At 38.7% G+C, this 25,816-nt stretch overlaps 1 protein-coding gene across 5 annotated transcripts in view; it reads left to right on the plus strand.

Moving 5' to 3' along the window:
- The window catches only part of SYT9 (synaptotagmin 9), a 73,344-nt gene that overhangs the window by 40,577 nt on the left and 6,951 nt on the right, over positions 1–25,816 (plus strand). For all 5 annotated transcript variants that reach the window (XM_054828625.1, XM_054828626.1, XM_054828627.1 and 2 more), the window contains exons 4-5: positions 23,979–24,099; positions 25,162–25,333. In XM_054828625.1, the coding sequence (XP_054684600.1) occupies positions 23,979–24,099; positions 25,162–25,333 (293 nt within the window). The remainder of the gene's footprint in view (positions 1–23,978; positions 24,100–25,161; positions 25,334–25,816) is intronic.

The following is a 25,816-nucleotide window of genomic DNA, read 5'->3' on the forward strand; positions in this document are numbered from 1 at the left end:
CCTGAAATGTCAGCTTTACTGCAAACAATGCCATTAAATTGACCTATTATGCCATGTGCTTTCTTCTGTTTTCTAATAACACTGGAAGATTTTTTTATCCAAAACCAACAGTTTTGATTCTTTGGACTATAACATCTGCTGCCATCCCAGAGTTTGAAATTATTTCATAACACAGACGCATGTCAGCATAAAAATTTTCTACACGCTCAGAAGCAATCTGCCTCCAAACGCAAATCTCCAATATCAAAATGATTGTTCTTCTAATCCCAGGTGCTTTGAGCATAAAATCTCTCTCCTGTAACACTGACACTTTTTCCAACCAGAAAAAAAGCAGCAGTGGGCTGTTTAATGGAAGAAATAATTAAGTGGATCAACTTAGACGAACATGAAATGAACTAGATAAGCTTCTTGTATATCTACCAGACAGATTACACTGGTTTCTGGCTCATCAAGAAAAAAAGATACTCTTTATTTTTAGGCCATTTCAGTAGTTGGTATGTTTTGTTTAGTAGCCTCTAAAACATATTCGGTGTTTGGGTTGGGGATTTTTTGTTTGTTTGTTTTTGTAATGTTTGTAGACTGATGGCATGTTTTGAAGAGAAAAGAGTTGTTAATATTTCCTTGGTTGCCATCTTCAAACTCAAATGTGATCAGGCAAAAATACATGGCTTTGTCACAAAATAAACAATTATGAAGGACAAGAAGCTGTCAGATAGTCCATTTCAGATAAAGGAGAATCTTCGCTTTCAGAAGATGCTAAGTATTCACTTGCAGAACGTGCTGTGGACTCAGAAAGGAAAACCTTTTCTCAAGAATTGCTTGGTTTATTCTTTATCTGCAATCAAAGTACTACAAAGGCTTCAGAAGGTTACTCTGTTTTGAATATGGCTATTTTGAAGTATTCTCGCTTTTGTTTCTAGCTAAGCGTTGAAGAGTGTAGCATCCAGCCCCCAAAGTTAAAATAACAATATGTCAGGGTATAAAAGGAGAGTGAAAATAAAGAAAAATATTTCTGAAAGAAAGAGAGAAAAGATTACAGAAAGAAAACCCTGGGTAATACGTATAGAATTTGAGAAGTAACATGTCACATACTCGTGTGAAAATGTGTATGGTTTGCTGAAAACCCAGAAGATAGTTATGGAGAGTTCAAAGCTATAAAGAAACACAAGCTGTACATCAAGTTGTTTACTCTCACATGCAGAAAGAGCCAGAATATGCTAGAAGTTGCAAAGCCAAGAAATTCATTGCATCTGGTTTTAAGAATCTTCAGGCTCTTTTAGGGTATGTGTAGTGGTCAAGAAAACAACAGTGTGTCAGATAATGCTGAATTCTTTTTGCACAGAAGCAGTAAACAAAACCATATTTAAAAAAAAAAAAGAATTTAAGTTGCATGTTGGTATACATGCTAGTGTTTTGACAGAGAGTTAAAAAGTAGGATGGTCATAAAAGAATATAAATAAATATTTGAATAAAAATAAATAAATATTTTAAATTCTGCATTCTAGAAATGGTAGTTGTTCACTGATGCTGTTCTCAAGTTTGGCCAAGAAAGAAAGATTTGAGAATTTGTATTTTTAGGCATTCATGTTGTATAACTGAGATACAACTGGAATCATAACACCACGAGAAGGAAGTTTCAAGTTCCCTGTTTCAGAGATGTTAATGCCAACCACAGTATGTGTGGAAGAGAGACAAAAAGAGACTAAATTATTTCAATCAGTTGTTTATAGAGAGCATAATAAAAGTCTAAAATTCTGAAACCTGACCAAACCTACCAGATTTTCTGCAGTTCAAAACTATTCTGTCCTCAAACTGAAAAAAAAATTCCTCAGAGGTTGTACTGCTCAGGACCGCTCCTGCTAAGAGGCTGTGAGCAAATTAATGTATGCCAAATGCATATGCATAGGTGCAGGTCATAATCCTTAGGGTTTACACCCTCAAAATGAGGAAAATAAACTTTCTTCCTTGAAAGAAGTTGTTACTGTCCCTAATTCATGGACAGTGGAACAGACTCAGGCAAAAGGATGTGACTTGCTTAAGACATGATACTCTTTAATAGCAGAAATGAGACCAGGTCCAGAATCTGCAGATTCCTGGCACCAGCCTTAATCCACTCTGTGTAGCGATGCTTATCTTCTCCGACAGCGTGCAGATACTGTAGCTGGCAGTAAGTCAACTAAGTCCACCTACTCCACTTTCAAAAAATGTTTAGCTTGTCAAGATGTTTTAGCCAGTATTTCTAAAATTCCTGTTTTGGCAAGTTGCTGGGTTTAGAAAAGCGATGGCATTGAGTAAGATCTCAGAAAAGCATTTGAAATGTTTACAATGGTTAACCAAAATTTTTGAGTCAACAGTTTGAGAAGGAACAGAAACAACCAAAATCTCTGGCTCTGTGTATGAATTTAAATCCAAACCATCAATGTTAAGTGCCATATCTACTCTTTTGGACTGCAGCAGTAAACAAGAAACATTAGCTGATTTTTTTTTTTGTGATACAGAAAACATATCTGGTATTAACCTGACATTCCATTTGTTTAAAACGGATAGGCTTTGGCATCAGGGAGGCAATCAGGTGTTGATGTGGACAAGTACCTATTTAATTGATTTGCAAATGCAAGTCTCTCTAGAAGAGATAGATTTGCAAACCCATGTATCTTGCCCGCGTTAAAGCATGCCAGAAGCATGCCAGGAGCAACAACAACTATTTCATGGTTAGACAGATTAAGTCAGTAAACACAAGAGATAAGATTCACCTCACTTAAATTTTAGATTTATTTAAAAAAAAAAACCCGCAACCAAACCCAGAGGTATTCAAAAAAATACAGAAAGCATAATTACCTTCAAGAGGATCAATGGATATTCATCTTCTCCCAAGTCACAAAGTTCACTCTTTCTTTCATGATTTTTTCTGACTGTGCTTACTTAATCACATGTACAGAAAAAAAAAAGTCCGTGTGTAATGAATCATTTCATAGCCAAAAGATGCTGAAAAGGCATAGATCTTTAATCCTTCAGATTTCTAAGGATCACCACAGTAAGGATGAAGAAGAAATTAATTAGCCTTCAGCATCAGCACAACAGGTATAGTAGTCATTGTACATTGGAGAACGGCTGCAAACAGTATTTTTCGTACGGTTTTTACCTTTTTTTTTTTAATAGCCACATATTTAAATGGGTTCATTTTAAAACCTGGGCTTTTCCTTTTGTCTTTTTGTTTCTTTTTTAATCTAATGATTTTCTAATTACTTTGTAGGAGAAGATTTGTCAGGAAATATGTTTAAATGCTTAGGAGGCAGCACTCAGCATGGCTAAACAAAGGACAGATACAGTTATATACAGTTATATGGGGTAGAGATAAAATATTGGCATGTGTTTTCAGAAAACTTAAAGGCAGCAGATGCCTAATTCTGTTTGGAGCAACTGGGTAACTAAGAATAATACTCAACAGAACGTGGGAAGGGTCTGAAGTAAACAAAAGTCAAATGCCTTGAAGAGTATTGAAGTTTGAGATGCAGCTAGGCTGGTCCCAAGTCAGTGGTACAAGCACTCCAAGCTGGGCTCTAGAAATAATGGTGACTATTCAGTGCAAGTGATGACCTAACAGCCTTATAACTCCACAGACATCGTCAGAAAGAGGATGAACCTTGTAATATCACTGAAGCCTCAGCTAACATTTATTGGGGTATTGGGACTAGTTTAAGAAAATGATAATTCAGAGAATTGTGTATATGCGTACGTACCACTTGAAATTTAGAGAACCTGGGAGTATGGCCATCCGAGTTTCCAAGTGAGCTTTTTCAGTCTGGAGATTTCTCTACAAAAAACATGCATACAAACAAAAAAACCCCAAACAAACAAAAGAAAAAAAGTAAAAAATAAAGCCAAAAAAAAGTAGCAAAAATGGAAGCATTTCAACTAAGGAATTAAAAAAAATAAAGTCAGTATTTTGAGAAGACTGAAATTTCAGAATAAGTTGTTTTGATTTCTCACTTGGGATGCCCTTCTATTGCAATATTATAAAATATTTTGAAAATTGAAATAGGAACTAAACATCCTGGTTTTTATCAAAGCAAAATGTTTCAAGTCAAGTGAGGGATATTCTGCTTCAGAATGGAAATAACTCAAAATTCCTTATGAAATTGAAATCCTGGTTTCCACACTGGTTCTTCCCCTGCCCATCAATGCTGCATATTCTTGAGCTCTCTCTTCGTCTTTGTATCATACATGTTTCCCTGGTGCAACAGTCCCGGAACAGCAATAGTGCATGAAGAACATTTTCCTCCACACATTAACTGCATGCTAAAAAAGGTCAGACCCAATCCTAAATTCCTGTTTTTCTAGATTAGTGGAAGAGTCTGTAACTATCCCTGTTGTACACATCCCCCTTCTCCTTTCATCTCACCCTCCTCTGCCAATTCTTTTTTTCCAGAAATCTCTCTCTAAACAAGGCTCTCAGAAATAGCCGTCAGTGAAACAGCTCACAGTAACATACACGCGGCGCAGAAAGCAAAGCCAAAATGTGATCCCAGTCAGCCAAGCCCGTCCTTCAATTATACCATCCAAAATCGTTGGTGGGAGCCGCAAACATACACACAAAAAAATTGCTGTAGCATTTTACAATTCATAGGCAGCAATTCTTCAAGATGAGCAAAGAGCACCCACACAGTGTTAAGGCTAAAATAGTTGTATTAAGGTGATCCTGGCTGTAACCATTCTGCACATAATTTCAGATTAGACTGTACTGAAGCCTTTTTTCTACAGGGTTATATAACTTTCAATTTAAACATGTATTTAGCCAGGCAGGGGGAAAAAAAAATCACTTCAAACATGCATTTAATTATTGAACAGTTTTGGGAATGCTTACTTTGTCTTTTTTTCTAGCAGAGGTCACAGAAGGCATTTCAATAGCTTATGGATTTATCAAAATTTCTGGAAAATCCTACTCTTTAAATTTAGTTTCAATATTTGGAGCCAAACTTGAAAGTATTCTTCCCTCTGAACATACTGTGCTTATGTGAAAAGCCTCAAGCCATTTTTAGTCTTTAATCCCCACAAGATATCACAGCCATCAGGCATCTTTCTCCACCAGACAGAGTATTGCAGAGTTTTACAGTTTTCCTCTGTGTATTGTCTGTTTACCCAGTTCTCGTGTTATTTTCCCATGGTCTTATATTTAAGCAGTAAGTGGACTTTTTTGTTATTGTGTATTATTTACTTGGGGATTAACTGTAACTGTGCTCCAAACTCTTACAAGACATACTGGGTATTTGTGAAGGGTCTAGCCCAGCTACCTGGGAAGCATCTCCTGCACACCATACCCGCCACGCTGGCATTCTACACAACCTAAAATGTGTGCTTGCTGGGGTACAGTCTTGACTTCATCTTTTCTAGTACACCTGTGTCCCAGGTAAATAGGTAGAAAAGAAAGTGCCACTATACACAGGCTCTTCTCACCGAAAGATTTGTCTGTCCTCTTTCAAACTCTTGTTAGAGGATGTAACCTCACACTTTAACCATTCAGGATTCCAGGATTTTTCCAGAGTCCCGTTACAGAGGATGAAATATTGTCTGTACAGAAGGAAGGAATTACTGGATCATAACCGTAGCGCTTCGGAGACATGTTTTTATACTTACAGGCTAAATTATAGAGCTTGCCAAAATTAGGGAAAGGCTACACCGTTTGCTAAATAATCACACCAGGGGGCTCTTCAGACCTCCCCATTGTCTTTGTAGGGGGAAAACATTAGAAGTTGCAGCTGAGAGTTTAGATGACTGGTGGAGAAGGACATATTGCAGGAATGACATGTCCTGTATCTGTATCTATAGCTTCTCTGCCTTTTCTTCTAAAAGTCCAGGAGACTTTTAGCAGCTGATCAAGTAGTTTGAAAGAAATAAAAGATTGGAACAATGAAACTGATATAAATGACAGTAGAAACTTTAAAAGACACACAATACATTTTGCTAAGATTTGGTTATATGGTCAACAAATATAACACCGCATATTGTAGAGGCCCTAATTGTCCCTGGGAGGGCTCAGAGAAGTACATGACAGCTTTTCTGTCATCAATCCCCAGCCCTTCAGAGCATGAGGGCCACTTCCCAGGCTCTGTAGAGAACCTTGCTCAGATTATTGCAGAAAGATACATAGCTACACTCTTCCGTTCTTTCACTTTGTAAAAAAATAGATTACTTGGCAGCCAAATTATCCGAGGGAAGAGGGACAGAAAGGCATCATTCTTTCATGGCAATTCAGCTATTTTTCTGAGAGTGGAGCTAAAGAAAGAATGGCAAAACTGAGGGATCTATAACCTGACTAAAAGCTTTTTTGTCAAGATTTATTAGTCCCAAGTTTACTACCTTTTTAAAGCAGAGATCGTTGTTTTAACTTAACTATTTTATTTAATTTCTCCTCATGCATATACATTTCTCTAAACATTCAGAAAGATATATGTGTATCAGGAAAAACATATAAAGTATAGTGTTTACTGAAAAAATCCAACGGCCGCTGCAACATCACTTTGTGCTTGTCTGGGTAAGTTTAAATGACAAACACATGCAAACCTCCGAATTCTGCACCAGTCCTCACAAACACTGAAAGGCAATTTGCAATGCACACTCAAATTCTAGAATTACAGATATAATAACTTCTGTAGTTAGTCCCACTGAAGTCACTGGAAGTATTCACATGGGTAAATGAAGCATGCAGTCGTTCGCAGTGTGTGAGCCTTCCTATGGCTCCCTTGCAGAGAATTAGAATGAGTATTTCACACCATGTACTTTGGTGAAGTGACAGGCTCAAATGACGAGATTGCTTTAGCAACGTCTGTGGTATCATGACATTTGAGATTTGTATAGCTACATGTTTCTGGGACTTCGTTGCTTGATTAAACACCTTGCTGTGTTTACTCAAGAAGACAGTAGTCACAAGCTAGAGCTTACCTTAGTGAGTGCTTCATCATTCACTACTCCTTTCATCAGACAAACTCAAAATTAAAGCTACATGCACCATCTGAAAGAAGATTTCCGACTAGTGATGGCATCTTGCTTGTGATGGGCAGGGAAGCAGAAAACAACTGACAGCTGGAGGTTTTCACAGTTGATGATATGAACTATTGGGATAAAATTCCCCACTCAGATTCTTGGGCCAAATCTGGCATCTTAAAAATAGCAGTTTATCACAACATCAGAAAACGTAACCTTGCTTGTCAGGCAACCAATAACTATCAGCCACAGTACAAGTGACTGCAATCAACCACTCCTCCTACCTAACATTTCCTCTTCCATTTCCTGCAGTGAAATTATTTTAAATGAGTGGTGAATAGGAGATTAGCAATATCATGCAATATCTAATATTTTCTATTCATATAGAAACCATTACCCAAACACTATGAAAGTTAACACAGAAGAGCAAAAGAACAATTCATATACTGTATTTTGCATATTTGATTTCAGAACTCTTTACGTGTTTTCTTTTTAAAAGCATACTGGGGTTTTATAAATATTTTTAAAAGCCAGCTGTGGTTTAATCAACCATCTGATCTACTTTACGATAACTCTTCTGAACAACCCCAACAATAGAATAAATATGTATGCAGTACAGGGAAACAAGTGTGTACAAAAAAGATAGGAAGAAAACAGCAGACTTTGGTTTTGAGCCCCCTAGAGAGTTATTTATGATCAGCAGGAAGAAAGGAATCACTTTAAAATAATTAAAACCTTTCAATGTCTGTACTCCACTGAGCACAGAATCTTACAGTAAATGCTAATCTAACAATAAACTTCACTCTATTGGGACAGCCACATTTTATGCAGGTAGAAATGAGTAGTACTCAGGACGAGATCTTGACTCTACTGTAAAGTCAGGGAAAGAATTCCCACTGAAGCTCAGGTTTCATGCATATCCTCTTGCTAGAATTTGGAAATAGCATCTTGTAAACAGTACCAAAAGCCACATGGGATAATGTAAACAAATCACCTGAGATGTACATCAGAAAATTCACTAGAACAGCACAACAAGCAAATTACCATCCTTTTATTCCTATCTGCAAAATAAATACATGACAATGACCTGCTCAGCAAAGACTTAAATCTTCTCCTCCTCCCTCTCCTCCAAAATTTGGTGTCTAAAATAGAAGTGAGCTATCAAATTTGGTCCTGAAGAAAGCAGAAACCTCTCCGTCAGAAATGACCCGAGTTCTACATCCACATTGTCAACTTTTGACTGGCTGCCACAGTCCTAATAGAATGAAAACAGAATATTCTATTCTGCATGTTTCTGCAGTGAACACCCCTGACATTCCTTTCAGTAGCTCAGCAGTGTTTCTCATTTGCGAGCTCCTTTTCCAAATTCTTCACTTTACCCAATATATACTTTCAGCATTCTTGGGAAAGCCATGAGAAACACTTCGTTCAACACAGTTGCTATTATAAAACAACATACAAAAAGCTTTTCATGCTATCTATAACCGTAATACTTTTTTTCACCAAAATATAGATTTTTTTTAAAAAACAAACCAGTAGATATAGCAGTAGATGCTCATTCTCTTCACCCCCATCCAGCCACTCTTTTGTTCTTCTGAAAAATAATTTATTTCAGGAAACCTTTCAGTGCTAAAGCAGCACACAAAAAAAACCATACTATCTTTCTTTTCAGGGAGTCTTGCTCCAAAAGTTATGAGTCAGGATGCTCAAAGATAACTATACTAAATTCTTTCAAAATCATACTTCCTTCCAAAAAACTGAAGTGAGGCCCTTTTAAGGTGTCAAACTGAGTACTCAAAATCATCGATTGTTCTCAAAGCAACAAAGAGCCTAAAGTGAACTCACCATTTAGGACAAGTCAACTCACAACTTTTCTTTCATTTCAAAACTATCAGAGTTTTTAAATTATAGGCAATTAAACCAAAAATTTGAGAAGACACCTAAGTGACCACAAGATACTGTTTACTAAGTCACTCACGGACTTTCTAAAAATGCAACTTTTTTCTCCCTCCCTGTAAGGTAGTATGTACAAAATAACACTAGTTATTCTAAATATGAACATAACCAGGTAAAAGTCTGGGCAGCTCACCCAGGCTCACCTCACGCAAAGGCAAATGATGTCATCGGAAAGAGAGTAAAACAAGCCACAGCAAAAATCCTTTTCCTCTCTAGATACATTTCACAGGTAGCATGTGTAAAGTAAAACAAGTTAAAAGAAAAGTATTCTAGGAGGAGGAAGTTCTGTTGACTCACTTTTATGGACTTAAAGCACTTCTATATTTAGTGCTGTCTTTATCTCACATCTTACGCTACCCTCTGTGTATTCTTTAAGAGAGAAAACATGCTCACTAAAGTGGTCCTAAAATTGCCTGCAGTACCCATCTAAATAGGGAAACACGAGCATATCTGATAGAGAACAAATCTTACAGAAAAAGAACTGTTATCACACTCTACACAATCACATTTTCCCCTGCTCACGCTGTAGACACCTGGATGATACACTTGATTTCAGAGTCTGCATTTTCTAAAATGGATTTCTATCTTCTTCCTTCTCCTTCCTTCTGCTTCCTCACAGTCTTCAGTTTTATTTGAAAGCTTTTTTATTTCTGTAGAGCTTCAAAGTACATGTAGTACTGGACTGGTAAACTGCCTAACAGCTTCAAGATTAAATTTTTCTATTTATTTACAAGGTAGGTGAATGATACACAGCAACAGCATAAATTCTCCTTCACCACATCCGCATAGCCTAAGTGTCCTAATGGGGATAGTCCAGAACTGTCTCCGAAGACAAGAGGGTAGTGGATTTGCATGAGCTTTTGGGCAGCATCAGCAGCTAAGACACTTAAGAAACACTGAAATGTTCCAGCCATTGCCTAAGAGAAGTGGAAAAAGTATCCCCTTGTTGCTAGATCACCACAGGTTCCACGGCATTGATTCAGAAGGTCAGTCAGGGAGGTTTGCCCCGAGAGGGTTAGATACCTACAGCATATCAGCATGTTATGCTGTCAGCAAGTTTCACGTAGCAGTCTGTTACAAAATTGTCAGTAGCGTCTCTGGGAGGAAACAGAGGAGCCTCCCTTCTCTTCCGTCTTTCCCCCCCACCCCAAAAAAAGAACAACCAAAATCCCAACTTCTTATTCAAATGTGAAGTTTTCTTTGTGGCATGGTTTGAGAAATAAAGAATGAAAGGAGTCTTCTTTTTCACACTTCTGGAATGATGCTGTCTGGTTATCAGTAATTTTATTGCCATTCTTCCTTCCTCCCTCTATTATAATTCCTTATGTATTTGAAAACCAGAGGGATTCTAAGGTATAAAATGAGACAATTTTGTGGTATTGATGATTTAGGAGGGTTGTCTATTTTGACATATTTAATACATGTGTTTTGTAGGATTAACCTTAGCGTCCATGATTATATTCTTCCATTTAACTTGCAATTAAAATGGAATTGCTGTGCAAGGGCAATCAAAGCAGTACAACTGCACACCTTTTCACCCAACCCATTAACTGAATATTACAGCCAGTGAAGTAGTCTCTTTACTTTGGCTGTTTTGCTTTGAAATTTGCAGTGATTTTCTTTTCTATATGACCCATTTAAATAAATTACTAAGAAGTAAATGAAACTTCTATGGAAATTGCTTTAGTATTGTTAAAAGTGGGTAATTTTCTTGAGAAGTGTTACCAGTAAAATGCATGTTGTGAAATTTAGTTGTGCTTTCAGTCTAATGGAAGGTTATGTGGAATGCTCTCAGACATGTTTTTAAGCCATAATGATCCCTTTACACCATTTCTCTTATATCGATACTTTCTGTGCATAGTGCATTTGAGTTTGGCAGGGCACCAGTGTTATTGCATATACAGGTGACAGATCACAAGCCAACTTTTTGTATTTAGTCACATCACTTAATAGCAACCAAGTCCATCTCAAAGGTAACAGAATTTCAACATCAGGGAGCGCCAGAAAAAAAACTACAGCAGAAAAAACCATGAACTATTCTCAGTGGTTCCTGACCTGAGAGGCTGCGTTACGCGACATGACAGAATTGTCTCTAGAGAAACAAAACACATGGAGAAACTTCAACAGAAAGATACTTGATCCTTGGCTTTAAAACTACAGGAAAACCCAGGAAACATATCTATTTGAAAGAAAAATTAACTTTAATCATGATGAAGAAAATGTCTGCATACCTCAGAGAAAAAAATAAGAGAAATAGATTCATAAACCCATGCTTCTTTCCCCACCTGCTAAATGGGCACCGCAGTTAAAGGGAGCTGCACATAGAAAATACTACTTTTGAAAAGTCTGCCTTATTAACAGAGGTAATAATTCTTTTATTACTTTTTAGTGGGATGAGAAGCCAAAAAGGATCAGAAAGAGAAAGACAAAGGGCACACCAGGGATTTCATTGAACTCGGATTTGATCTCCAGATATCACCAGAATTTTTACATTATTAGGCAGAGTTTGGATTAATGGCAATACACTCTTCACTAACAGATGTTTTAGTTGTCTGTGAAAGAACCCCGTTATATACGAGTGGTCAAAATCTAGGGGCAAAGTGCCTCTTTGCTGTCTGTTTACAAAGAACAACGCACACGTGCTTCTCCAGCTTCTGCAGTCTTTACGCTAGAGCCCTGAGCAGAATGATTCCCTCCTGGCCTTCCCAGACACATACACAGATACGTGTTTGGCAGACCACCATATTTTCTCTACTGAAATTAGACCTGGCATGGGATTACGCAGTAGGTGGCAAAATCCAACAAGAGATATCTGATTTTTAAAAAATAATAAACATATCTCAGAAAAAAGCTCTGGAATGGCAACAAAGTCGTGGTGCTGCACACAGAGTTTGACATTAGCTGTATGGTTTTCAAGCATACCATATTATTTGGACTATTCTCTTTTTCATATCAACTTCTTCAAAAACAAAATTGTAGAGCGAACTTTAACTTAGACTAAAAGTAGATTCAGATTTATAAAAATGGCCTTTCTTTACTACCCATTTTGTGTACAACCTGTGCTAAGCCTGAGTAGCAAGGGAGTCAGTACAGAACACCTAATGTAAGTGTAATGAATACGTCCACAAAACACTATAGGTGCTTTATGCAGACTGAAAAGAACATTTTTTTTTCCAGATCTTTTGACTCTCTCCATCTTTTTTCAGCACTACCCAGACACTTAGTTTCCTTTTCAGAATGATGTGCTCAGAATGCATGATATAAAAGATGGTGGCTTTAACAACACAAAATGCCTCCACGGAGAATGTCATTCAGTGCTAAGGAAAGGTGAGGCACTGTTAGTAGGGCCCAAAGCTTTCATATCATCTCATTTCAGCAGCATGTCTGTATCAGCTTTTTTTATACAGAACAGCCACTCTGCAAGACTTTATCCTTCCTTAAGACTGTGTCAGCAGGGCACGAGGGCTGGCTGCGCCCTGGGGCTGGGGTGCCAGGAGCAGAGGGGGGCTCTGGTGCTGCTGGGCAGGACCTCACCAGCCAGGTCCCGTCCCACCGCCCCAGCCAAGGAGCAGGGCAGGACGGGGAACTAGGGGGCAGCCCCTGGAATCAGCTGGGGAACTGGGGGCAGCCCTGGCATCGGCTGGGGAACTGGGGAGCAGCCCCTGGCATCAGCTGGGGAACTGGGGGGCAGCCCTGGCATCAGCCAGCTCCCTGGGACAGGCCAAGCCAGGCCAGGCCATGGGCCCGTGGTTGGTGGGGAGTTGGAGACCAGCACTCTTCAGTGTCACTGGGGCAGGGAACAACAGCCCCAGGCTGGGCTGAAATGGGGTCCTGGGCCATGGGTGGGGTGGGGGGGGAAACCCTGGGTGGTGGTCAGGGCTAGTAAGGCTGGTTAGTGCCCTCAGGGCCCTGGCATCCTGACTGCTTTCAGTCCCTGTACATGAACAGATAGTTGAGTGGGGTTCGCGCATCTTTTGGTATTCCAGTGGAGCTGTGAGTTCACATGCAGCCCCATTGTAACTCAAGGTAGAGTGAAAGGCCAATCCATTAATTTGCATACAGATTTAGTTTAAATTGACATTTTCATTTTAATACACTATGAGAAAAAATATTAACAGGCAAGACAGTTTGGATTAAAATATTTTGATTAGTTAACTTATTTTTAAAACCAGCTCCCTCCCTTGCAATTTTTCTTGGATGTATTTGAGATTTTCATTATTAGTGGGATATTGAGATAATTAAACATTACTTTCAATTTATGACAGAATCAAAGGAAGAGGTAACTGGCAAATAATTCATGGTAGAAATAATTTTATGCATTAGAATGGATGTGCTGCTTCATTTTCTTCAAGCTCACATTTGCCTAGAGATAGTGAACACTTAACATGTAATTTAGTCTCCTCTTTTTACAAGCAACCAGCATTTAGCCTTGAAACTATGAGTTTATTTTCTCATCTCTTTCCATCTGCATGATGTTCATCAAGAGTTTTCTTTCAAGTCAGCAAGGTTGGCCCACCCAGATTAGCTTGTATTATTGCAAGATACTGCGCACTACGATGCCATTAACCTCTGGTTTTCTTTGTTTTTGTAATCTCAGTATTTCAGAAAAAAATTGAAGTCTAATCCAAATCAATTACAGTCTGTTGAAAAATTATTGGGTTTGACATGACAGATACTGACGGATAGTCATTAAAAGCTTTGAGTCTCACTTTGGGAAACTACTGCCCATTCTTCCAGATTACACTGTTAGATTGTTTTGTGAAACTTCCCTCTGTGAGGCATGCCCTGTCTGCCTGAACTACTTGTCCTTCCATTTTTACCATCTTCACCTAACATCAAAACTCTTACGTTTCCAGCTGAAGCTCTCCCTTATATTTCCTTTCGAGTAAACAGTTGCCCTCCAAACATCTATTCCTATATAGAACAATTTACATTTCATTGCTGTTCCCAAGCTTGTCAACATTTCTAAAGCACCACTGCCTCCTTTGCAGAGAGAAAGGTTTAAGTCAACTCTTTGCTAGGGTACTCTCCTTTAAAGCTTTAGCATTGTGAAACCAAACCCACCCTCAAGAGGCTTCCCTTTCAAAAGACTTGTGAAGCACAATTCGAAAGGTAGCAACCTGTAAACAGTGACAAGGTGGGCTACACTGAAATGGGATACACTGGAAAAAAAAGGAGCAAATCTGTCCACAGCTCACCACTTGTAAACTCACGTCTTATAGGTTATGACATTTTCATTTTTAAATATTAGATCAGGAAGATGCAATTATCTCCTCTAGCTCTCAAGCTTTGCCTGTCCTCCACACACACATACACAGGCAGCCCCTGCCTCCCAGTAACAGTCAAAATTCTAAAAGGCAGCCCGCAATGCCTGGAAAAGAAGAGTCAGGGCAGACTTTTTTGTATTATTAAATCTATATTGAACTGTGTATTTTGTAGAATGCAACAAGTCATAGAAGAGTTGCATAAAGCAGTAACAATTCAAGAAAACAAAATAGTTTTCAGAGGAACGGTTTAACTTGGAAGGAAAAACTTCAACTTTGATTAACTCCTCTGACCAACAATGCCATCTAGCAAGCCTTCAGAAACAACTCTGTGTACACACTCTTTCCTCCTCTTAATAACTGATGAGGAAGTTAAAAATTACTTATATTAACTTTCTACAGAAGTTTCTTTTTCAGAATTCCTCATTTCTGTTGTTTTCTGTGAAATCAATTTCTGACATGGCCACACAAACATAAACAGGACAAGTACTCCAGCTTTTCCAATCATGTCTCTACTAATTTTCATTAGCTCAATTCAGACTATCTCCCCAGTTCATCAATTTTGTTTGGGACAAATTAAGACATTATCTCTATCTCAATAGCTACACGATAATTCATTAGATTCACTCTTAGGCCAAGATTCAGCAAAGCACTTTAGTTGTTGGGAATTGGAAATCTATGTAAAGGATTCAAAGACAGTAATATCTATAGGGTTTAAGCATATGTGTAAAAATAAGTATGTGTGTGAAGTTTATCTTTACTGAATGAAGGCTTTTTTAAAGTAGGATCTTATTACAGAATAATTTAGCAATAAATTTATCTTGAATGACTCAGTAAGAACAAATATATTCTGTAAATGCCTTCAGATAACTGAGGACAATATGCAGCTAACCGATTGGAAAGGCAGTTTCAGTTAATCACTGCCATCCTATTTATAGGTTTTAAATTATGGCAGTGGAGATGTTGAGTCTTTAGAGAGATAAGTACATTGCCTACAGGAAAAGGCCTCTGTCCTTCACTTACTAAGGACTAAGGACATTGTGGCAAGGGCAAGTTACGTGTCTGTTCTTCTCAAAGACGTGATCTTTGTTCTGAAATATATGAAAGTAAAAGGCTTATCCTTTTGACTCCAGCTACCCACTTTATAAGATATCTTGACTGACTGGCACAACACAAAGTTGCATATGGAGAATCCTCCTTATGTGGACCGCAGTGATCTGCCTTAAAGAAAAGTAGACATGACACAAGGATGATGGAAACAGGAGAGAAAAAAACCCAAAAATCTACATCAAAAGATCTCCAGGCTCTGAAGCAGAGATAGAGGATCTGCTGTCTGCTGGATGCTTTACTTTTGATACTGTCTTTATATAGAAGTTGCCAAGATGCTAGGCAAAACTATGAGTAAGTTAAAATGAGAACATACACTCCCTCAGTTGATAATCATAGTAGCTCTCTACGACCCAGTCTGCAGGAAGGATTCCTACTTCTGTCAGTTCCTGTGAAGTACAGCACAGAGTTGTGGTATTCAGAATTGGTCTGTCAGGCAAGACGTCTGACTATAATAAGGTGCTCCAGAATACCTCTAGAGAAAAGGTAATAGAAACTGTTGTGGTATCATCTTGGCATTACTAATATAAATCCTAATAGAGGAAAATCTAGCTACATACTTAGTTAAGCAGCAAAGTTGAATTTAGTTGTCAGAGGAATTTTTTTAAATTTTTTTTTTTAAATTAGAACACAAAACACCTTCTGTCAGCTGGCTGGCCTAAGCGCTTTCTTTCCCTCTTGTAAAGCTTTCTTGCTTAAATTCTTTAGCTGGTGATACTTTTCACTGTATTAGTTATGCAAGAATCTCTCAGGTCCAATGTGTGCAAAGTAGCAAGTGCCGTGCCACAGCCAAGCCCATGGAGAGAATACCAGGGATTCAAAGGTGCCCTTTCTTCTCCTGCCTTTTTGTGCATCCCATCAGACTAGCTTCTACAGTTCGTACAGTTGTATAGGCATACAAGCTGATAGCCAGTCTGTGACTTGATGTGAAAATTATATTGTGTACCCAAAGCAGTATGAAATTCAGAGTGAATTATATGCAAACACTTCAGCTTTCTTATTTTCCTTCGCTATAGTGAAACCAAGCTTCAGAATGGTTTTTTAATGTTCTTTCCTAGTAAGTGAAATCAGACATTTTCACACACCTAGCTCTAGAAGCTTCTTTACTTATTTGCTTTCATTTTTTAAGAAAACCATAAATAAAAGAAATAAAGAAAATGAAATGCAAAAAATGGAATCACACTAAAAAAATAATACAATGTGCAAATTAACTTAAAACATGAAATATAGCCTGACATTGATGTATTGAAAGAATAATTGTAAAAGATAGGCCATTCCCATTTTCCACAAACTTTACTTAATCATATCTCTGTAGATACAGTTTGATTGAGGCATTAATAAATGCCTACTTTACTAGAGTTCATTTCTTTGATTTAAAATATCATGAAAATAGAATTTTCCAGTCATATCTTCTCTATTCATCCTAAAACATGTAATGAGAAGGCAGCTGGCACTCTTCTAGTCACGTGCAAATTCAATTAAAATCAAACATTTCTAAAGAGTTTTTCTTGATATACATTTCTCATACATATAACTCAAAATAATTCTATGATGAAATAATCAAAAATGTAGAGATAACTTTATGAGTTCATCATGTTAGATACTTTAGATTTACAATCATTCTCAAACAGATTAGAGTCTCAAATTTGTTTAGTATGGTATTTGCATAATATTTGTGTCCTGGACATGTACCTGAACTGAATTAATATCTTGGCTCACTCAAATCTGAATCCAGACTTCTCAACACAGAGGAACAATTTAATAAATGTATATCCCAAAAAGCAGATAGCACTTCTTAAAGTATTTTTAATTCATTTAGACATAACACATATACCTAGTATACTTAAATTATCCTCATCTTAGCAGAGTGAACCTCCTCTAAAATAAATCCCTGCAAAATTCAAAATCCCACATTATCAAATATTAGAATGATGTAGAGTAAAAAATGTCTTGCATTACAGAAGTGTGATTCCATTAATTCCAGTAAACATTATGAAATAACTAGGAAGATTCTTTTTTGTTTAAAATACAACTAATGCTCCTTAGCTAGGGGGGGGGGAAGAGATAATTTAATTAAATACTGGTAATCAATCCTTTCTGTGCTTCAGAAACTCAAATGATATCATCTCCTTTCATGAAACCTCTGCTGTTTTTCTCTTTTCCAGTGACCTTTGCAGAGACATGTATAACTGCTAAAGGTGGTAGTATGCAAAGTTACCATTGCCTGGGCTGTACAGCTCTGACATAGCAATAATAATTTATAAAATCTCTAAAACCACTAGTGCCTTGAAAACCTCTTTCAACAGTTAGCAACTTTAGAAGAAATAAGCAAGGGTATCACTGCCTGTAAGTGCTCCCATTAATGGTAAGTTGATGAGATGCATAAAAATACATCTGCGCACCTCACAATCCATAATTAGGGTTATTTTTGCAACATTCCAGAAAAGTTAAAAAGTAGTGTCTGTCTGTTTATAGATGAGGAACTGAGGAACCTGGTATAATGGAGACATATGCTTTAATTAGAGCGCACAGGCACTGCGTGATAGCAAGCCTATCACAGCTTGTCTGCTCCAGAAATACAAAATGCAAGTTTCTGAAGAAATGGGCACAAAACTTATGATGGCCTAACTCAAGGACAGCATATTTTCTTCTAGACCAGAGACAAAAATGGAAGTTGTAACATAAAATTTATCTTCTTTCCTTCCATCCCTTGCTGCCTGTTTTGTGTGATTTTACATACCTATTTTCTGCACCCAGATGTATTTATGAGAAGGGATAACCCATCCACCAGAGAAAAATGTTCCCAAATTCATCCCCATTTGTCAGAAACTCCCTAACTACCAGGTAACTTCCAGATTTCACTGAGAAGGTTTGAACCAGCCTGAGCTTCTTAATGCAGCCTCCAAGGAATCAAAGCTGAAGCCATCATAACAGTCCTCTTTAACATGACACGTCTCCCTGTTTAATATGCTGAGTTATACTCACCTAAGCACAAGCATGGAGCTGTTGACAAAGTACGAGGAGTGATTTATCCTGCAGGGTAATCTGTAATGAAATTAATAATTTTAAAATCTATAAATACTGTGTGACTATAGTCTAACAAGCTATTACCATTACCATTGGAATTCAGCATTTTAAAAAACGTATTATCACCTTGTTAGTTTTACGGGGGGGGAACCACAAGTATTTTCTGGGAAAAGCAGGAACAATAAACCTTTCAGTAGAAGCCACTAGAAATTATTAAAATATTATTATTTTTATGATATATTAAATATTTCCACCAGAAATGGAACAAAGAGGAAGCACAATGTGAGGAGGGTCATATCTCTGCACTCCTAACAGCAAGGAAAGTGTCGTACTTATTTTGAGGTTCCAGTAAGGGATTCATCGCCTTTGTGAAGAAACAGTTTTCAGGCAAACCTTGTGATTTACACCTCTGGTTTGAACTCTCCAGCTGACTGCTTACCCAATATTGAATACATCTATCTCTCCCAGGTAACACTGGGCAATTTTTTAAGGAGGAAACTTCACGCTCTTGCCCTGTTGAATAAAGGACTGCCCTAACAGAACACAGGCTCAGAGGCAAATCTAGGCAGGATTATCAGAAACAGACATCAGACAGGTTGTGCGGCTCACTGTAAGGCACAGCTAGCAACATCAGGGCATGCAGCCATCACCCCAAGCCCAAAGCTGAAGCCTGGGGCACTGGAAAAGCAAAGCAGGCACCAATCTTGTTCTACCTTTTTTAGAATACAGGAATGAGCAGGTTATAGATTAAAAATGGAGGTACTGCTTTTTTCCTCTGATTGTGGACAGTTTTTGAGGACAATGGGAGAGGAGCTTGGACCTTAGGTATGTTTATCACAGCATATTTGTTTTGAATGTTTTCTTTTAAGGTATTAATACTAGTAACCAGCCTTTTGGTCTGGTTATATTAGGGCTGTCCTGGTTGCACTGTAACTTGCAAAGTATGTTTACTACCACACTAAATAAAGTTAGACACAATTTTGGAATGTACAAAATACATGACTTGATAACCTACAATATTATGAAATCTTTTCCTAAGCAGGAATTTAAAAATGTCTCCGGCAGTGTAATATTTATATCGCCACATTTTGTCAAGCATACGTAGTGACACATAAGTACTCAATTCAAACAGAAGCATAATCCTTGCAGATCCTATCCTCTATGCTTGTTAATTCTGTTCTTTAAAGCTATTTCTTGAGCATTTGGTACACCTTTAGTGACAATCCGTGGCTTAAGCCATGTGGCTCAGTGATTTTAAACTAGTGAATATGTACAATAACCCTCTCTGTGCTCTGCTACATAGACCTTGGTTCTTTTAAAAGCTGTTAAGAAACTGTAAGGACCTGTGTTTGCTGGACGCAACTGTCATTCCTGTGACACCACTCATCTCCAGTCAGAGCATGTTGCCTGTTCCACTGCGGTTACCCAGGCAGATGAACACACACATGCAGATTCTGTGGTGCAGTCATGGCTTGTGATACTTTTTGAAGAACAATCCCTCATTAAGTTGAACCTTGAAGCCACAACAGCAAAATTTACGATGTTTGGAACAGTCAAAAATGTTTCCCTTTGATTACAGAAAATAGGGGTAAGCAGGGTGGAATAGCCAGGGCACCGGGAAAGACTCACTGTTAGAAAATCTATCTTTCCAAAATTAAGAAAACATTTACAAGTAACCAGTATTGTGGAGCAGTAGTTAATTCCCTACAAATCAAAATGAAAGTGTGAGAAGACAGAGCTTTTTTTTCAGACTCAGAGAAGGATTTGCATGCCAGAAGTATGTCTCTTTCCTGCTGCTGGCTGTGAGCTTGCCTTCAGTTACATTCTCAGACTGCCATGGGTAGATTACTACAAGCATTGGCTTACAAACAGACTGAATCTCACAATCATCTGTGATCTATTGCTACAGCACCTATGACTTCTAGAACTGGAGAATACTGAAGAAACTACAGGCTCTGTTTGCAGTATAACAATGTTTTTCCTGTATAATGCCTACTGCAATTTTCGAAAAAGCATTAACAAAGTATTATTGTCATTGCAGCATTTGCTAAAAAAAATACGTCACAGTGCAGGTGATGATCATTTTTCAAACATAAGGCAAAGCTTGTGGATAAGTATATTATGGCATAGTTCCTAACACTGCATTCAACACATGGGATCTCTTCTTTCCTAACCAGTTTGTTTAAGCAGAGAGTTAACATTTTTTCTTGGAATTTGTATCTAAACCAATTGTATAGTAATTCTTTTACCTATGAACTTCTTGATAAGGACAGAAGGTTTTAAAATGTTCATTCAGGATGATCAAGTCTGGAATGGAAAGTCTTGTATTTGGTAGTAACAGCAAAGCATTTACAGTACTCACATAACGAACTACTAGTCAGCGTGTGGAACAGGAATACAGAATGACTTTGACATCATTGACAATATCTAAGAATGCCAAGATACACAGTTAAAACAACAGATGCCTGATGGGCTTCTTTATGGTTAGGGAAAACCCGAGTGATTCAACAATGCCATATTCTCCTAAAAGGTTGTGACCAATTCATGAAAAATAACCTCTCAATCAAAATTTGCCAGAGTGACAGATTCCACCAAATTGTCAAAAAGTGGTTTCACTCAGTAATTTCTTTAAATGGCTTATGAAATTCTGCTCCCCTCAGAGTTGCAGCACAACAGAAAATTTCGCAGCTATGAATCTCAGCACCTCGGAGCTGGAGAAGTACACTTAAATTCTGGCAGTTGTTCTCCCTCACAATGGGAAGGATAAATGAAATCTTTGCTTCCTGTTCCCCAGGTTATAGGTATCAAGCTCCAGATGACCACTGGGAAAATTTCAGAGATCAATTATTCCTCCTGTAATGTTAAGTGCCCGTGTTAGACAAGAGAAATTTCTCCTTGATATGCTGACATCACTTTAGTCTGTAGGACTTCTTACAGCATCACCTTCTCAAATAGCCCTTTGGTCCTCCCACAGTCAAAGTGAGTCAGTGACACAGAGTTTGTTGCAGCAGGTCTGCTTCCAAGTATGAGCCATCAAGAAACACTAAACAGGGTGAGTCATATCAGCTGTTGATATTGTCACAACCTTTATTAGCTTTACAGCTACCATGAAACACTGATCTTTAGAGTGAAAAAGATGATAGTTGAAGTCAAGTCAGGGTTAAAAGCTAGTTATTGCTGACAAAGGGACCATAATACCAGGTTTTTCCTTCTTTGACAACAGCTGTCTCCAATGCCAGCACAAGGAAAGGACCTGTTTCTGAATGAATGTACATGATTATTTTTTTTTTCCCTTGCATAAGCTGAGAAGATCTAAAGCAAAGATGCCTCTCTTGAGCAAGGGGTTGGATCAAGTGACCTCTAGAAATCCCTTCCAACATAATATTTTTTTACCACACTGTGACAGCAATTCTTTCTGTCCTGCATGTCTCCCCTGCCAACTCACGAAGCTACGTAAAGTGACCGCATAGGCTCTGGGCATTGGTCTGTACAGCAGCTAGCTCAGACACAAACACTAACCTGTTAAGTGCTGTTTCAAGGTATTTTCGCTCACTTTCTATGTTCACCACCCTTCATTTTTTGGTAACTGACACAGAAGGAGACAACCTGGGAAAGGAGAGAAGCTATTGCACAAAGCTAAGTGGGCAAGATACACATATTCCACAATAGCTGTATTTCCCTTCTTTATAAAACCTAGAATGTAGCTTTGAATTTGCTGGACAGGATAACTTTTTTAAATCAAGAATGAAATATTAGGTTACAGCACATAGGTCTATGTGGTGGGTTGACCCTGGCTGGAGGCCAGGTGCCCACCAGAGCCACTCTCTCACTCCCCTCATTCACTAAACAGGGGAGAAAAGGCATAACAAAATGCTTGTGGGTCGAGATAAGGACAGGGAGAGATCACTCACTAATTATTGTCACGAGCAAAACAGACCGAACTTAGAGAGGGAATTCATCTGATTTATTACTGAGCAAAACAGAGTAGAGGAATGAGAAAATAAAATCAACTCTTAAAACACTTCCCCCCACCCCTCCCATCTTCCTGGGCTCAACTTCACTCCCAGCTTCAACCTTCCCCCCTCAGCGGCACAGGGGGACAGGGAATGGGGGTTACGGTCAGTTCATCGCATGTTGTTTCTGCCGCTTCTTCATCGCTCAGAGGGAGGACTCCTCTCATCGTTCCCCTGCTCCAGCATGGAGTCCCTCTCACGGGGTGCAGACCCTCAGGAGCAAACTGCTCCAGCGTGGGGTCCCCCACGGGGTCACAAGTCCTGCCAACAAACCTGCCCTGGCGTGGGCTCCCCTCTTCACGGGTCCACCGGTCCGGCCAGGAACTTGCTCCAGCGTGGGCTTCCCACGGGCCGCAGCCTCCTTCAGGTGCCTCCACCTGCTCTGGCATGGGGTCCTCCACGGGCTGCAGGTGGAATCTCTACACCCCCTCATCCTTCCTCCATGGGCTGCAGGGGGACAGCCTGCTTCACCATGGCCTTCACCACGGGCTGCAGGGGGATCTCTGCTCCGGTGCCTGGAGCACCTCCTCCCCCTCCATCTGCACTGACCTTGGTGTCTGCAGAGTTTCTTACATCTTCTCACTCCTCTCTCCGACTGCAAAAGCTCTCTCACTCTAAGTGTTTTTCTTCTTATTCTTAAATATGTTATCACAGAGGCGCTGATGGGCTTGGCCTTGGCCAGCGGCAGGCCCGTCTTAGAGCCGGCTGGCATTGGCTCTGTCAGACACAGGGGGAGCTTCTAGCAGCTTCTCACAGAAGCCACCCCTGTAGCCCCCCCGCTACCAAAACCTTGCCACGCAAACCCAACACAGTCTATTAAAGTACCAGTTCACTGTTCAGTCAAAAAAATGCAAATCAAATCTCAGAAATCATTTAATACAATCATTTATTCACTATATTTTTTTAATAAAAGAGCTGGATATCCTTTTTTTTAAAAAAAAAAAAAAGGCAGATGCTTTGTAACTGCAAACAGGGTTTGCTCCTTTTCTACTGTCTTTCTGAAACCCTGATGCCAGTGACAAAGGAGAGGGTTGCAAATCATTCTATCAGTGAAGCAGGTGGATAAGCTTACTTGAGGGAGCTTGTCTGTGCAAGGCACAGGAGGTAATGTCCCTCCTCTGCTTCCAGCAGAGACTGCCCCAGTACCACAGTGACTTCACACCCATCACACCTGAGTTTATGCAAGCTTGAGAGTGGCATAAAACTTTGCCCTGCCCCACCAATGTTCTTTCTGTGAACCTCTCTATGCAGACCAGAAGGAAAGGCACAAAGATCCGTTGCAATTTATCAACGATACACACAAATCACTACAAAACATAAAATAGAATAAAGGTATTCCAGTGCCTCACACTGTATCTCATCACTTAAATGTGTTTCATCTCCAAGGACTGAGTGCTAGGAACTATAACCATATTTACACTTGAGAACTTTGGTGGTGTAGCAACAAATATAGCGACTTGAATCTTGTATGCAGGTGGTTATCTACTTTTTCAGATGTGTTTCAGAATGAGAATTCAGCTTTTGCTTGCATAACTGTAGATCCCCAAAGGTGTACTTTATCTTTACCTCCTGTTATGGGTAGGGAAAATTGTTATTATTGCTTCACTTTGTGTGTCTCTCCTTGGAACAGGATAATGTGGATCTTGGTGACCTGATGTTTTCACTCTGCTACCTTCCAACAGCTGGTAGACTAACTATTACAATAATAAAGGCAAGAAATTTAAAGGCAATGGATATCACAGGAGCATCAGGTAGGAATGAATTTAATGCTCCATTTGGATTTCTGTACCATTTCCCTCCTGAGTCACAGAACTCAGCCCTGTCAATTCCCAGAATGATTTTTGAGAAGAGGGTTCTTATACTGCAAGCTCTTGAGTTACTTGAGTACAGGAGTTTTTGAGAAGTAAATAATGTATTTTAGTTTGTTCTGTTCCAACCGTTTAAAATAATCTGCTCTTAAAAAGACAGCAAGATTATTATTTCTAAAGCCACTGTGATTCAGAATAGCACGACTTGGCCAAACCCAAACTGCATTCATAACACTGGGAATTTGTTTGTACAGCAGACTATTTGTTACGGCTACAGCACAGAGGCAGACTGACCCTCTTTGATGGTCTCCAAGAGCCACCGAGCCAATTCTGCTGTTGTTGGCATATGGACAAAGCAGTGATCATCCCAGACTCCTTTCAGCAACCCTTTCAAAATTTGATGATGAAAACAAGAAGCTAATGTAAATAAGAGTTCATAGATGACTTCTAAATACTAGCAGGGAGTTGTAGAGCTCCTAAAAAGAAGCTACAAAGAAATAGCTTTTTTTACTACATTCAGGAGTTTAAAAATAATTATAATTCTCTTAAGAAATATAAGGCACTAATTGTTACACTTTGAATTATATTTAACCATACATCAGTAAATCCCACTGTGTAAAATATCGTCATTTTCTGTCTGTCCTGCAAATCTGTACAAGTAATTAGGCTGTTATAAATAGGCTGATACACAGGCTGTTGTATAAAACAGTCATGTATAACATGGTTCAGTGGATATTTTAATACCCTTTGAGAAGTCAGTACACAACAAGGAGCTTCCTGATCCTAAATTGTTCATTATAAGCAGTAAACCAGGTAAAGCTTTCAAAGCTCCACTGTCTCCCAGGCATTCCATGGTAATAAAGACGCTCAAATTCCAGTCGGGTCCAGGTGACTAATTCTGCAAGCAGGCATGGGCATACAAGAAGGCTGCCCCCTTCACTTTCAATTTACGTTTGCTTAAAAACAAGAAAACAAAAACCAATGTTGTTCTTATGATTCACACAGATCCCTACGTGAAGGTTTCTTTAATGTGTGAAGGAAGGCGACTAAAGAAAAGAAAAACTTCCACCAAGAGGAATACCCTTAATCCCGTTTACAATGAAGCCATAGTCTTTGACGTCCCTCCAGAAAACATTGACCAAATTAACTTGTCGATAGCTGTTATGGATTACGACCGGTGAGATACCTGTAGCTGTAAAATAACATCATCTATTCACTTATAAAATCTTGCACAATAGATTTGCATCCAGAAACAAAGTTATATTTTTTTCCCAATAAATGGGAAATTAATGTTATGTTGACTTTGGTAGAAGACTAAAATCTCTTGTATTGACAGGCAGAATTTCCTTTCTAAATTTTAAAATATAGATTTGCATCCATTACTGACATAACTAAGCAGCATATATGCTGACCAGAACTGCAGTAACTGAACATATAATCAGACATTCCACACACTGATGTTCTGTTTGTGCACAATTACGCCAACCCTTTAGACACACACTTCCATTTCTAAAATTGTGGCCTAGAGTTTACTTGTATTTGCAACTAATTACAGAACACAGGCAAAGAACTTTCTACATTCTTCATGCAAAAATAAGAAACAAATGCACACAGACACGCAGTGGATGCTACAATGGGGAAAATACTAAATTATTCTGAT

Source organism: Grus americana, chromosome 5 (genome assembly GCF_028858705.1).
Source record: "Grus americana isolate bGruAme1 chromosome 5, bGruAme1.mat, whole genome shotgun sequence".
NCBI lineage: Eukaryota > Metazoa > Chordata > Aves > Gruiformes > Gruidae > Grus > Grus americana.